Source organism: Zea mays, chromosome 7, assembly GCF_902167145.1.
Source record: "Zea mays cultivar B73 chromosome 7, Zm-B73-REFERENCE-NAM-5.0, whole genome shotgun sequence".
Classification (NCBI taxonomy): Eukaryota; Viridiplantae; Streptophyta; class Magnoliopsida; order Poales; family Poaceae; genus Zea; species Zea mays.
The window spans coordinates 162,677,893-162,690,929 of NC_050102.1; the positions used below are offsets into that span (position 1 = coordinate 162,677,893).

General features: G+C 49.9%; 1 protein-coding gene across 4 annotated transcripts; it reads left to right on the plus strand.

The window, feature by feature from the left end:
- The first annotated feature begins 9,708 nt into the window (after positions 1-9,708).
- On the plus strand, positions 9,709-12,898 carry LOC100383699 (uncharacterized). 4 transcript variants are annotated; one of them, XM_023300556.2, is made up of 3 exons: positions 9,709-10,575; positions 11,086-11,210; positions 12,538-12,898. In XM_023300556.2, exons 1-2 carry the CDS (start codon positions 10,118-10,120, stop codon positions 11,201-11,203), a joined length of 576 nt encoding a protein of 191 aa, XP_023156324.1. In that variant the 5' UTR covers positions 9,709-10,117; the 3' UTR covers positions 11,204-11,210; positions 12,538-12,898. The 4 variants fall into 4 exon arrangements, 2 of the variants coding, with proteins under 2 accessions (XP_023156324.1, NP_001169807.1); XR_002748806.2 differs by lacking the exon at positions 9,709-10,575 and adding an exon at positions 10,604-10,940; XR_002748805.2 differs by lacking the exon at positions 9,709-10,575 and adding an exon at positions 10,605-10,951.
- The last annotated feature ends 139 nt before the right edge of the window (positions 12,899-13,037 follow it).

Sequence of the window (13,037 nt, forward strand, 5' to 3'; positions counted from 1 at the left end):
GGACGTACAAGCTGGCCAACAGTCAAGGCGAGGTCTACAGCAACGCTTGGAACATCCGACAGCTACGTCGCTTCTACCCTTAAGATGTTTTCAAGCCGTTCATACACCTCGTTTACATATGAAGTCTAACCATCAAGGAAGGGTTAGCCTTGCCTCGGCAAAGCCCGACCCTCCCTCGGGGGCTAGAAAGGGGGAACCCCCACTGCGTCAAAATTTTCCTCGGAAAAGGTCTTTCTGCCAGAACGTCTTTCGTGCTTTTCGACTACTTCGAAAGTGGGATCCTGAAAACGACGGAGTACACGAAAGCAGCCAAGGCCGATCGAGCCGAGGGACTCCTACGCCTCTAGGATACGGATACCTCACTCATCACCTTCTGCGATAAGTAACTCACACTCGGATAAGCGATTCCGCTGACCGAACAAGTCTTAATGCTCGGAAGCTTTTCTGCCAAAACGATTTTTTGTTCCTTCTCGACTATATCGATAGCAGAATCCTACGGACGAGTAAGAGTACACGTAAGCGGCAAGGCCGACCGAGCCGAGGGACTCCTACGCCTCCGGGATACGGATACCTCACTCATCACCTTCCGTGAAAAGCAACTCTCGTTTGGACAAACAATTCTGTTACCGACAAATAAGTCCAGATACTCGAAACAAGAGGAAAAGAAAAAGCAGCTTTACAACGCGACGACAGTATGTTTGGGCCTCGGCGGCCGCAAAAAACATATGCATACTACAGGCGAACCGATCCTGCAGACTTAGACGTCGATGGAGGGGGAGCAGCAGCACCCTCGGCGTCGACTCCACCTTCGGCGAAGTCCGACCGAGCCTCGGACAGCAACACGGGCGAAGGATCTCCGCTCCGAAGGACGACGTCAGCACCACGCCCGGGCCATCGCCGCCAGGGTCTCTTCCAGGAACCTGGCCCGAGCAGACGGCTCGGCCGGCCGCCCCGAAGCCTCAGCCAGCTGTCCCCCGAGGACACCAGCCCGGCTCGTGGCCTCGGCAACTCGACTCTGGCGCTGGTCCCGCCAGTGAACGGCCTGGCCAGGCTCCGGCCGACGAAGTATTCTTTTCAAGCCAACTCTGCCTCTATCCACGCTGACACCGCTGCCCTCGGCCCCGGCTCACCGCAGAGCGGCTGAGGGTTCCTTTAACTAAGCAAGAGAAGCCTCGGGCGACAAGGCCGACCGAGCCGAGGGACTTCTACGCCTCCGGGATACGGATACCTCACTCGTCACCTTCGCACGAGGCAACTCGCACTTGGTTAAGCGGTTCAGTTAGCCGATAGGCGAGTCCTAGTGCTCGAAATGAGGAAAAAACAAGGCTTCATGCCAAAAATACATACATGTTCAGGCCCCGACAGCCACAATGAACAGACACCGGCATTCAAGGTGCCATTACAAACGGAACTCCGGTTCCGCCCCCGTGGGTATGAACAACCTCCACACCGGAGAGCCTGTGGGGCGACGAAACCCCAGGTGGCTCGCCAGCGACCTCTGCAGCAACGGTCCCAGGACGGACGCTTCCGCCAGAAGGATCTCGTTCGCGTCCCCACTCAAGGGGCGCAAACCAGACATTAAAGCCAAAAAGCCGGAGGTCGGTCCGCGGGTAGCGCTGACGGGCTTGTCGACGGAGAAGCTTTCTCCAGCTGCCACTACGTCAGCACCAACGGCGGCGTCCACCAACACCGCACCAGCGAGCGTCGGCCGCCCCAAAGCGCACCGGCAGGTCCTCACTCCCGTCCTCATCACGAAAGCGAGGACAGAGGACGGAATGTTGCATCCTAGCTGGGCAGCAACAGTCCGCCTTCCCCGGCATGGCTGGGGGACGCCTCCTCCGCAGAGCTAGAGGATGGTTTCCACCCCTAGAAGCTGGAAGAGGCGGGACGCCAGCCCACGCGAAGGCAGGCCCCGGCTCGCCTCGCTCTCCGCCCCAGCAAGGATGATGAAGATCCTTGAAGCTGAGGGCGGGACTGAGGTCGCAGCCCGGCTCGCTTCCCCCACCATCAAACTGGTGGTCACCGTCTTGGGTGACCACCGGCGAGGGGATGCGGCCGGGCTGCCTGATGAAAATCCTTGAAGCCGAGCGATGGCTGAAAGGTACCAACTTCCGCGAAGCTGCGTTCCTCCAACGACGGTAATACGAAATCGACGCGAGGGCTCCCCATCCGGGGGCTCGGAAGGTGGAAGGGCGCGATACAGGAGGGGAGTGCGAAGACATGGTTGCCATCCAAGGGGGTCACCCTCCTTTTAAAGGCAACTCTCCCCACTTGCGTCCTCAGCCGTCGCGGACTGAGTCTTCTTCAACACGCTCCAAGGTCCTCCCCCTATGACACGGGGGCTGGGTCCCACGCGTCATGCAAGCTGGCCCAGGACGAAAGGAGCCAAAACCGTCGCGCGCGCGGGGCGCACAACTGCCCAGCGGTTACAAGCATTCCTCCACTATCGCCCGGACCAGCGGGTGAAAGGGCGGACCGCCATGTAGGCGGCATGCAACCGCACCAAGGGGGCGCACCCTTTCGACTTCGACGCGTCCAGCATGGAGGCCTAGGCCCACACATCATGTAACCGGCGCGCCGGTTACTACGTGCAAGAAACTGCACCGCCACTCGCGCCAGTACCGTGCCTTCTCGACTGCGTAACCGGTGCCGTGACTCGAGGTGACCCTGCGCATGACCCGACAGTGCCAACTGAGCACATCGGTCACGGGTCAGTCAGCCGCGGGAGAAGGCGCGACGATCGATACGGCCAGAAATGGGCCGGCAGTAATGGCGGTGGCAGGCGGGCGGAAGCAGCGGTCAAGTCGCCTGCAGACTCACGTCCCCTCCTGGGACAGCGAGAGAGCCCTCTCCCACGGAGTGAAGACGACGCGCCCGTGTTCTGTTCCTCAAACGACTCGCGCACGCACAACGGCTGCCCCCGCGAACCACTCGTCCCGTCGCATTAACTCTGCGGCAGGACAGGCGGCACCTCTGGCAGGCGAAGCAGGCGACGCTTCACCTCCGCCATAATGACCGCGTCAAAAAAGGTGCGCCACGTCATTCGATTTCGTATCCTTTCCCACTTCCTCTTTCTCTCTCTTGCCACAGGGACTGGGAAAGGGGATACTCTGAAAGGGATCCTTCTCCGCGAAGGAAGCGGGCCCCAAGCCCCCTACTGATCAGAGGTTCGAAGGCTGGCCCCTCGGAAGGGTTCAACAGCCGCCTCAGAGCACTCGGGCTCCGCGCCCACTACTGGTCAGAGGTTCGAAGGCTGACCCCTCGGAAGGGTTCAACAGCCGCCTCAGGCCACTCAGGCTCCGCGCCCACTACTGATCAGGGGTTCGTAGGCTGGCCCCCGAAGGGTTCTGACAGCCGCCTCAGAGCACGCAGAGCGAGGGATGACCCTGGGTACGTTCGATACATAACCAAGGCTCGAGCTACGCTCCCGAGGTACCCTAGGACATTTCCGAGACCCACGGGAACGAATTTGTAACAGAATCCCACCAGAGGGAGGCATCGAGCCCTCGGACCCCGTCAAAAGGGGGACCGGGTCTGGCGAATCACCCGCAGGTACTTTTGGAGCGCGCCTCCGGGCCACTAGCCAACCCCTAACGAATGGGGCACGGGCCTCCACTCAGATCACCCGTTAGCAACTCACTGGAGACACCATGTTTGACGCCCTCCGAGGGCAACATGGCGCTTTCCCCCCTTCCTCCTTGTGGAAAGGCGACACAGGGGCGTATGAAAAAAGCCGAGTCTGTCCTTGACCGTCCTCTCGCTCTGTGCGGAGGCTCGGGGGCTGCTCTCGCAAACCCGGCTCCGGCCAAACCGTTGACAGCGTCAACATACCAGCCCGAGAACTTGGGACTCGACTATGCACCCAGGCTACGGGCAGTTCGCATGAGGGAACAACCAGACCGGCCGAAGCATCACGAAACGCGCTAAGACCACGAAGGAGTCAAACCACTCCTCCGAGGCCTCGGGGGCTACACCCGGCGGGTGCGCTCGCGCGCACCCACCGGAACGAAACGCGACCGAGGAAGGCCGGTCCCCTTGCAAAAAAGTGCGACAAAAGCCTCCAAGCGAGTATCAACACTCCCTTCGAGGCTCGGGGGCTACTGTCGGGGACCATAATTAGGGGTACCCCCAAGACTCCTAATCTCAGCTGGTAACCCCCATCAGCACAAAGCTGCAAAGGCCTGATGGGCCCGATTAAGGTCAAGGCTCAGTCCTCTCAAGGGACACGATCTCGCCTCGCCCAAGCCCAGCCTCGGGCAAAGGCAGCCGACCCCGGAGGATTCACGTCTCGCCCGAGGGCCCCTTCAAGCAACGGACACACCTTCGGCTCGCCCGAGGCCCAGTCTTCGCAGAGAAGCAACCTTGGCCAGATCGCCACGCCAACCGACCGTATCGCAGGAGCATTTAATGCAAGGATCGCCTGACACCTTATCCTGACGCGTGCTCTTCAGTCGACAGAGCCGAAGTGACCGCAGTCACTTCGCCGGTCCACTGACCGACCTGACAAGAAAACAGCGTCGCCTGCGTCGCTCCGACTGCTGTGCCACTCAACAGAGTGAGGTTGACAACAACTATGTCCAGCCTCGGGCGCCATAGGAAGCTCCGCCTCGCCCGACCCCAGGGCTCGGCCCCCGTCTTGGCCTCGGAAGATGGACTTCGCCTCGCCCGACCCCAGGGCTCGGACTCAACCACAACTCAGAAGACGACGGACTCCGCCTCGCCCGACCCCAGGGCTCGGACACAGCCTCGGCCTCGGAAGACGGTCTCCGCCTCGCCCGACCCCAGGGCTCGGGCTCAACCTCGACGCTGGACGACGAACTCCGCCTCGCCCGACCCCAGGGCTCGGACACAGCCCCGGCCTCGGAAGACGGTCTCTGCCTCGCCCGACCCCAGGGCTCGGGCTCAACCTTGACGCTGGACGACGAACTCCGCCTCGCCCGACCCCAGGGCTCGGACATAGCCTCGGCCTCGGAAGACGGTCTCCGCCTCGCCCGACCCGGGGCTCGGACTCGACCTCGACCTCGGAAGACGGACTCGACCTCGACCTCGGAGGAGCCTCCGCCTCGCCCGACCTAGGGCTCGGACCGACCACGTCACAGGGGGACCATCATTACCCTACCCCTAGCTAGCTCAGGCTACGGGGAACAAGACCGGCGTCCCATCTGGCTCGCCCCGGTAAACAAATAATGATGGTGCCCCGCGTGCTCCATGACGACGGCGGCTCTCAGCCCCTTACGGAAGCAAGGAGACGTCAGCAAGGATTTGACAGCCCCGACAGCTGTCCTTCCGCAGGGCTCCAGCTCTCCTCCGACGGCCACGACATCACATGAACAGGGTGCCAAAACCTCTCCGACTGTCACGACGGCATGTACTTAGGGCTCTAGCTCCTCTCTGCTAGACACGTTAGCACATTGCTACACCCCTATTGTATACCTGGACCCTCTCCTTACGCCTATAAAAGGAAGGTCCAGGGCTCTCGTACGAGAAGGTTGGCCGCGCGGGGGAACGGGCCGGCGCATAAGGCTCTCTCCCACGCGGACGCTTGTAACCCCCTACTGCAAGCGCACCCGACCTGGGCGCAGGGCAACACGAAGACTGCGGGTTTCCCCTTTTGCATGTTTCTTCCCCCCTTCGTGCTCCGTCTCGCGCCGACCCATCTGGGCTGGGACACGCAGCAACAATTCACTCGTCGGTCCAGGGACCCCGGGGTCGAAACGCCGACAAAAACGAAACGATTTAGACCTCTTTTAACCATTTTCGAAATTACCTTATTTATTTAGTATTTTATAACAAATTCGTTAATTTTCCAGGAAAATATTAAATCTGAATGGATCTTTATAAATTTATATTAAATTCACTTTAACTTAGAAAAATATGAAACTAATTTTATTGTTTTTCTAAAATCAAGATGTATATAATGGTATAGTTTAGAGTTGTTTGGAACTTTTATAGATCAAACTTATTTATAGTTCCTCTCCCATTACTACTCTTGGTACCGATTATGTTGACTTTCTAACTATATGCATGTGTGCACAGTGTTTGCCATTTATATTTGTAAGATATTTCTTTAATGCTTTATGAGATATGCTTTAATCCTTCAAAAATTTATGAATATTTATATTATTAATAATTTTTATGTAGATGTATGACTCGTGAGAATTTTTAATGTAAATTGTGGGTACATGTTATGATTGTTACCGGTGTATTTTAGTTTTCGACCGTAAGCGGTGTGTTTTCCGTGTCAAATTTTCGTTCTCGATGTTTTTAAATTAGCGATGTCGTTTTCGTTTTAAAAAATAAAAATAAAAGTAGTTTTAGTGCTTAAGGACCGTTTTCACCCCCGGCCTAGATTCACGGCCAAGGCTACGCTGATGTCAGATCGAGATGATCTGAAACGAAAAGGGGTACGTCCCGGCCGAACTGTGACGTGATCAACTAACTTTTCGCGCGGGACGAACGCTTTCCACGGTCAAGCTTTCCAGCGTTAACGATCGATCTGGCTTTTTTCTTGGGCATCAGAAAACAGCCACACAGCGGCCACGGCAAGTCGGAGGAATTGCCTCAAAAGCCTTATAGAATTCCAGAAGCACATGTTTTGAATTCCAGAAGGCACGTAGCTAACTGATGACCCAGAACAACTTTTTGATTATTGGACGGAAGAATCAGTTACGTACCGACCGTGACAGAATGGAGGGAAGCATGCATGCGGCGCGGTGAGTGAGGTGCGTACGTAGCTTTCATCAGTGGAAACGTGATAGTGGCATAGTGCTGACTACCTGATGGAAAACCACGAATCAACAGCTAGCTCAGGAAAGAAAAAAAAAAACAGGTGGAAATGTCAGAAAAACCAGGCTGCTGATGCAAATTACCTGGCTTGCTTAAATAACCAACAAAGGTCTACCTAAAGCCATTCTAGAAGGTCAAAAGGGAAGATATATAGCTGACGCCGTGTTATGTTTATACTAGGCGCGCGCTCGTATGCATGTGGGATCAGGATCACGGGGAGTGTGGAGTCATATATGCTCATGCCATTATATCAAATGTTCAGGGTCATGATCGGAAGGGGGAGGTGAAAAGCGTGATATTCTTGGTTAGGTCAATTGTGGACCTAACATGGGTAGTGGTATTTTTAGTCAGCCTCACAGAGAAACTATTCATTCGTTAGACCACACGGGTGCGTTAAAGTTGTCATAAGTAAACTATGTACTACCATGTGATTCAAACATGGCCTCACTTTTTTTTAAGGCTCTCCTACTATTTGTGGGTATGACGTTTTTTATCTATTCCATCAGGAGACATCAAATCAAGACCCTGAAACTCATTCTAGTCGACACTGACATATAAGATCTCTAGTCTTCATTCATCCACATCCATCATCAGGATGGGCGGGTTGACAGGGAGGGAGATGGTAGGGTTGGGGGTTTATGTCGCAGGAGCCATACCCAGGGAGAGAGAATAAGGCTGGCTCAACGCCTCCCCTTCCCCGTTTGGCCGGTGTACTTCTGCTCCCTAGAACGATCCAACGATTCCCTACCCCCTCACATAGGTGAGAGAAAATTTTCCCTCCTCTATGGAGAGGGGAGCTCTAATATCCCCCTCTCCACTAATCAGTGATAATAATTACGAAATTAATTATTTTTGAGTTCAATTAGCAGATAACAATATTGTATTACTACTATAAATACGGTAATGTTTTTTAAAATTCGAAAACTGATGTATAAAAGTCAAACAACCCAGTTAAAAGGGTAAAGAGGAGTTCAATAGGAGTAATGGTTGGAGAGGAGGAGAAATATGGGAAGAATGGTTAAGGAGGAGGTATTTAAATATAAATAGAAAATGCAAATTGGGGATTTGGGAGAGGGAATATAGTTGGAAATAGCCTAAGTTGGTCACAAGAAAAGAGAGCAAGAGTGAGTCAATGTGTCAGGGTTCTGAGAAATAGAGAGCTTCCGATCCCCTTGATATAATGTAGTAATTTGAGTTGAGGTCCTGTTTAGGTTTTTGTACTCTAACACTAAGTAGTGAGTCTCTAAAATATGTTCTTAGAAGAAACAACCTCGACAACTACAATATATAGATATTGTGTTGCGTCATATATTGTATAAAAGTTATCAAATAGCTAATTATTTTATATGTTATGTCTATACACAGTGCCGGTCCTAGGATGGAACAAAGGGCGGCCATGCCCTAAGGCTATTCGCAACGGTGTCCTCTAAAATTCCCCCTATATGCTAGGCATATATATATATATATTGTAAGTATTTAGAAGACATTTAAATAAGTCATTTTATTTATTATTTAAATCAATTTTTAAACTATTTAAGTTAATATTATAAATTACAGCTCCACACTGACTGGAGTTGGAACCTAGAGCCTTCCCAAACACCCTTTACTTAGGTAGGTAGTTGGGTATTGTGTAGTTTATTAATTAGACAAATTTTAGTTACTAATTTGGTAGTATTTAATTTACATTTAATAATCTATATCTAAATTTGTTTCAAGGTACTAAGTTTCTATATGAAATAGATGGAAAATTTAATAACTTTATGCCTTGAAGGGTAGTGTGGGCAGAGATGATTATGGAAAGGATTCTTTATCGAAATGCAAAGCGAGTCTGTGAGATATAATGATAGATCGTCATTTAGTGAGTTGATTGCTATAACTAGGGAGGATCTCCGTTGTCATGAAAATGACGACGGTATCTCAATCGAGGAGATACTCCATATGAGTTCAAAAAATTCAATTATAATTATAAGGCAGATAATCTCAATTTATTTTGAGGATCAGTGACAAAATTATATGAGATCGATGCTCAGTTATAATGTTTGGACCTAGTTGTGTGTAAGGTGTCCATTGATCTAACCCATCATGGGTATTCCCTAGAAGGTACTTGGTCTTAGTGGTCGTTCAGTCACCAACCAGTGCGTCTCTGGAGAATAGAGTGGAAGAGTGGATGCCTTCCTCAAGATATATATTCCTCTAGGGTCTACGCACATGGAAGCCACATCTCTATGGTTCCACTCATCTTGCTTAATCACACCTTTGTTGGATTATGCAGGCGACAAATAATTATCTTTTGCCACATGGCTTGGATCTTGCACTTGTTTGGCTATGTACTCTTTCCTGATGCCACAAAATATATCATGTTATGGATGTACCTCATGCCTTACTGACTACAATTGGATTTAGAGAGTAGCAACACACTCAGAGCTAGTTTGGGAAACCCACTTCCAAAGGGAAACCTAACCTTTTTCCCGTGGAAGAATCCCTTGTGGACATCAGCCCCAGGGAAGTTTCCCGGTCCATTTGGAAGGCACTCTCCCAAGCCAGCTCTCCCCGAACCACCCAATTACCCGGGGAATCTCTCTCCGGACACCCGAGGTCGGGCGACTTTCCCCGTGGTCGAGGGGGAGGTGACGCGAGTGACATCGACGCGGTGACGCGAGGAAGGCCAACTTCCTCCACCGCCACCATCCACTATGCCACTGTAGTCGTCTCCAGTAGGGATGAAAACGGTCGGGAACGGTCGGGAAAATACCTCTACCGTTTTCATTTTCATATCTACCTTGCGGGACGAAAACGAAAACGGGATATATCGGTAACGAAAACGAACGGGATAAATACGGGAATCGAAAAACGATACGATCCGGTCGGGTTAAAGCCGAAATCAGACGGGAACCGGTATTTTTGTTCGGTAAATCAACACCATGAAACCATATATTCAAAACTTAACGGCAAATAAAAAATTGTAAACACAAGTCTTAATTAAACACAAATAAAACTATAAAAGCCATGTAAATCCGGAGCACACAAAGTTTAATGTAGCACATAAGTCTTGGGCTCTTGGCTAACATAAGAAGTCATATAAGTCTACTAGCACACATGACACAATACAAAGTTTAAAACACATATTCATAATCACTTGCTCATTAGATCACTTAGCACGCATAGACTATTACAACCAAGACTTATTTGCTCACATCTCTCAACAAACATAAGACATATTGCTCATGGAGAGGAGCCACTTGCTATATCTTCATTCCGCGGACAGCAGGTGGTCTGTGGTCAGCAGTGGAGAGCAGAGCCGTGGACAGCAGAGCTGTAGCCGTGGCCAGCAATGGAGACTGGAGAGCAGAGGGAGCAAGCTTTTCTCGGCAAGCTTCTTCTCGGACGGCGGCGTGGTCAGCAGTGTTCAACGCAGCAAGCTTCTTCTCGGGCTGGTCTCGGACGGCGGCGTGTGGAGGCTGGCCGTCTGGGAGGGAGCCGCCGAGCCGTGGCCTCTGGACTCTGGAGGCTGGACCGGCACCGCTGCCCGCTGGAGAGAGCAGTTGAGCAGAGAGTAGGAGAGGACGGCGGCGTTTGCTACGGCTCACGGCTGGGAGACCAGAGAGCAGGAGGACGGCGGCGTTTGCTACTTTGCTACGGCTCACGCGCGGCTGAGAGAGAGCAGGAGAATGGCGCAGGCGCCCAGCTGCCCGCTGGTCGCTGGAGCAGACGAGCAGTGAAGCTGTGGAGGGCGGACGACGGCGTTTGCTACGGCTGGGAGAGAGCAGAGAGAGGAGCGGACGGCGCTAGGTAACCTAGGTTAGGTTTTTGCTTAGATGGGCTGGGCCTCAGAGTGATATCTGGATTGGAGCAGGCCGTATTGAAGTGATCCCGAATTACAAAATACGGTAACAAAACGGGATCATCCCGATTAAAAACGGGATCCCGGTTAAACGGTCGGGAAAACAACTCTAACGTTTCTGTTTACCGTTTTGTATATCCCGTTCTCGTTCCGTTTTCGTTTTTTACATCGGGTTCGAAATCGATCGGGACAAAACTAACCAAATCGGTTATACGATAACGGTCGGTTCGGGATTTTTCCATCCTACTTTCATCCCTAGTCTCCAGTCCACAATGCGGTCGCGCCCACGCCCTCCTAGTCCTCCACCAACGACGTGGGTCTAGGGTTTGAGCACTCCCCATTTCATTGCCATCTCCTCTCCTCTGCATTCTTCCTCTACTCACACATGCGTTTGTTTGGTCTTTCATGTCGTCGTGTTGTTTCTAATCATCTCTCTCTATCGATTTCTTTACTTGCAGAAAGCGTGCATCCAGATCTAGTGTCCCCGTTCTGTTGTCCCCATCCCCGTTCTTCTTTGTTTCTTTATCTCCACGATCTAGTAGGTCATCTATCCTCCAAGATCCGCTCCAGTGTTAGCAGTGAGGTATGCTTCCTCCAAGATTTATATTTTGTTCAAGAGAACAGTCTCGCTGGAGAAGAGTCTTTGCATTTTTATGTAATGTGTAAATAATATTTTTGTTATTCTAGATATATTTTACATAAAAGAAGAGGAATATCCCTTCCCCATTGAACAAGATTTGTTTGACATGCTAATTTATCACGCATGACAATCATAGCCATTGAGTTTTTCTGCTAGTGCACATGAGACATGACACTGCTGCTAATTTATCAGGTTAAGATGGTCAGTAGAAAAAGTGTTTGTGCAACAACGTAACGAGGTAGATGTTAGGGCTGGATAGAAGAAATTTTGAACTGGCTCGGTGGCTCATTTCAGAATTGCTCTGATTTTGAATGGCTTTCATCTTCGGCTTAGTTCATTAGAATTATGATGAACAAGACTATCGATTTTGAAGGAAGTTAGAAAAAATGGGCTCGATATCCAACAAGCTAGGTACCACTATATTTTTAGCGGAACAAAACTGGCTAGAGCGAAACATGTTTTGTTGCATATTCACGGGATCACCACGAACTTATGCAGTAATGGGATTGTACTATATGGTGGTACTACAAAGCGTACTATTATATTCCACAATGTTTTGGTCATGGTTAGTGTTGCTTATACTAAGAAGAGAGCACACTGGACAATGTTCTATTTCTGCCAATGTCCATCCATTTCATAGCTTGAATATAATTGGAAAAGCAAATTCAAATTTGTTTCATGCATGCAGTGCATAATCATTAATAATCTATAAAACTTTAAACAAGAATATGAACCTCTGAACCAGCGTACCGCGCACACACAATAAGTTTTGGAATTCAGATTGTCGTAGTTTTCCTAGAGTACTAAACCAGTAAACTGAAGTACTGAAAGTTTCAGAATTTAGAAATATAGAATGATATTGATTGTATATTTATGTGGACCAAGGGAGTATATTTCTATAGACGGATATATATACCACATTTGTTGTTGTCACTTCTTGTTTTTTAACACAAATTTAATGTTATTAGAGACGACCATTCATCTTTCTTCCTTTTTCCAGTCTAATGTGGTTGTAACTCAATGTTAGTTACTTTGCAGCACCAACGGGCACTAATGAGTAGTCACAGTTTTCCAGTCTACTTATGTCTATGCATCATGAGTAGTATGTCTAGTATGTCACTTATGTCCATGTGCATCTTAGATGTAGAAAGTTGAATAGAGGGTTTATCCCCTTATCTAAAGACATCTTGGATGCTACCTTGCGCTAAAGTTTTTCCAGTCTATCCCGTTTATACTAGTTGTTAATGTTTTTCCTTGTGCTTACTTGTAGAGATCTTGGTGGAAGCAATGAATACTTTGAGAAGAAAAATGTAGCTGCAGTGCCTATGTGATAAGCTTATGGATTGTAGTTTTGTTCTCTCTCAAACACTATTTTTCTTCCCTATATGTGTGGATGGAGATGACTATCTTTTATTATCTGTAAAAAATCGTTTTACTTTTTATTAGCTTGGTTGGACATTTGGTGCCTAAACTTTTTATTAGTTTGGTTGGACATTTGGTGCCTATTGTGACAAGCTTATGCAGTGCCTATGTGACAGTTGTTGTTTTCTGTGAAACACGTTGTATCATGTTCTGGTTTCTGAAACCGTTGAATCTGTATAAACAATCTGTTGTTTGAAACTGTTTGGTTGGACAGTTGGTGGCTATCGTCTGTTTACAACTGTATAAATAATATGCTACATGTTGCATGTCTAAAACTGTCTATATGCTTTATTATCTCCCTAGGGAAACTTCTAAATAGCAACTGGAAAGTTATCCTATGCAGGGATA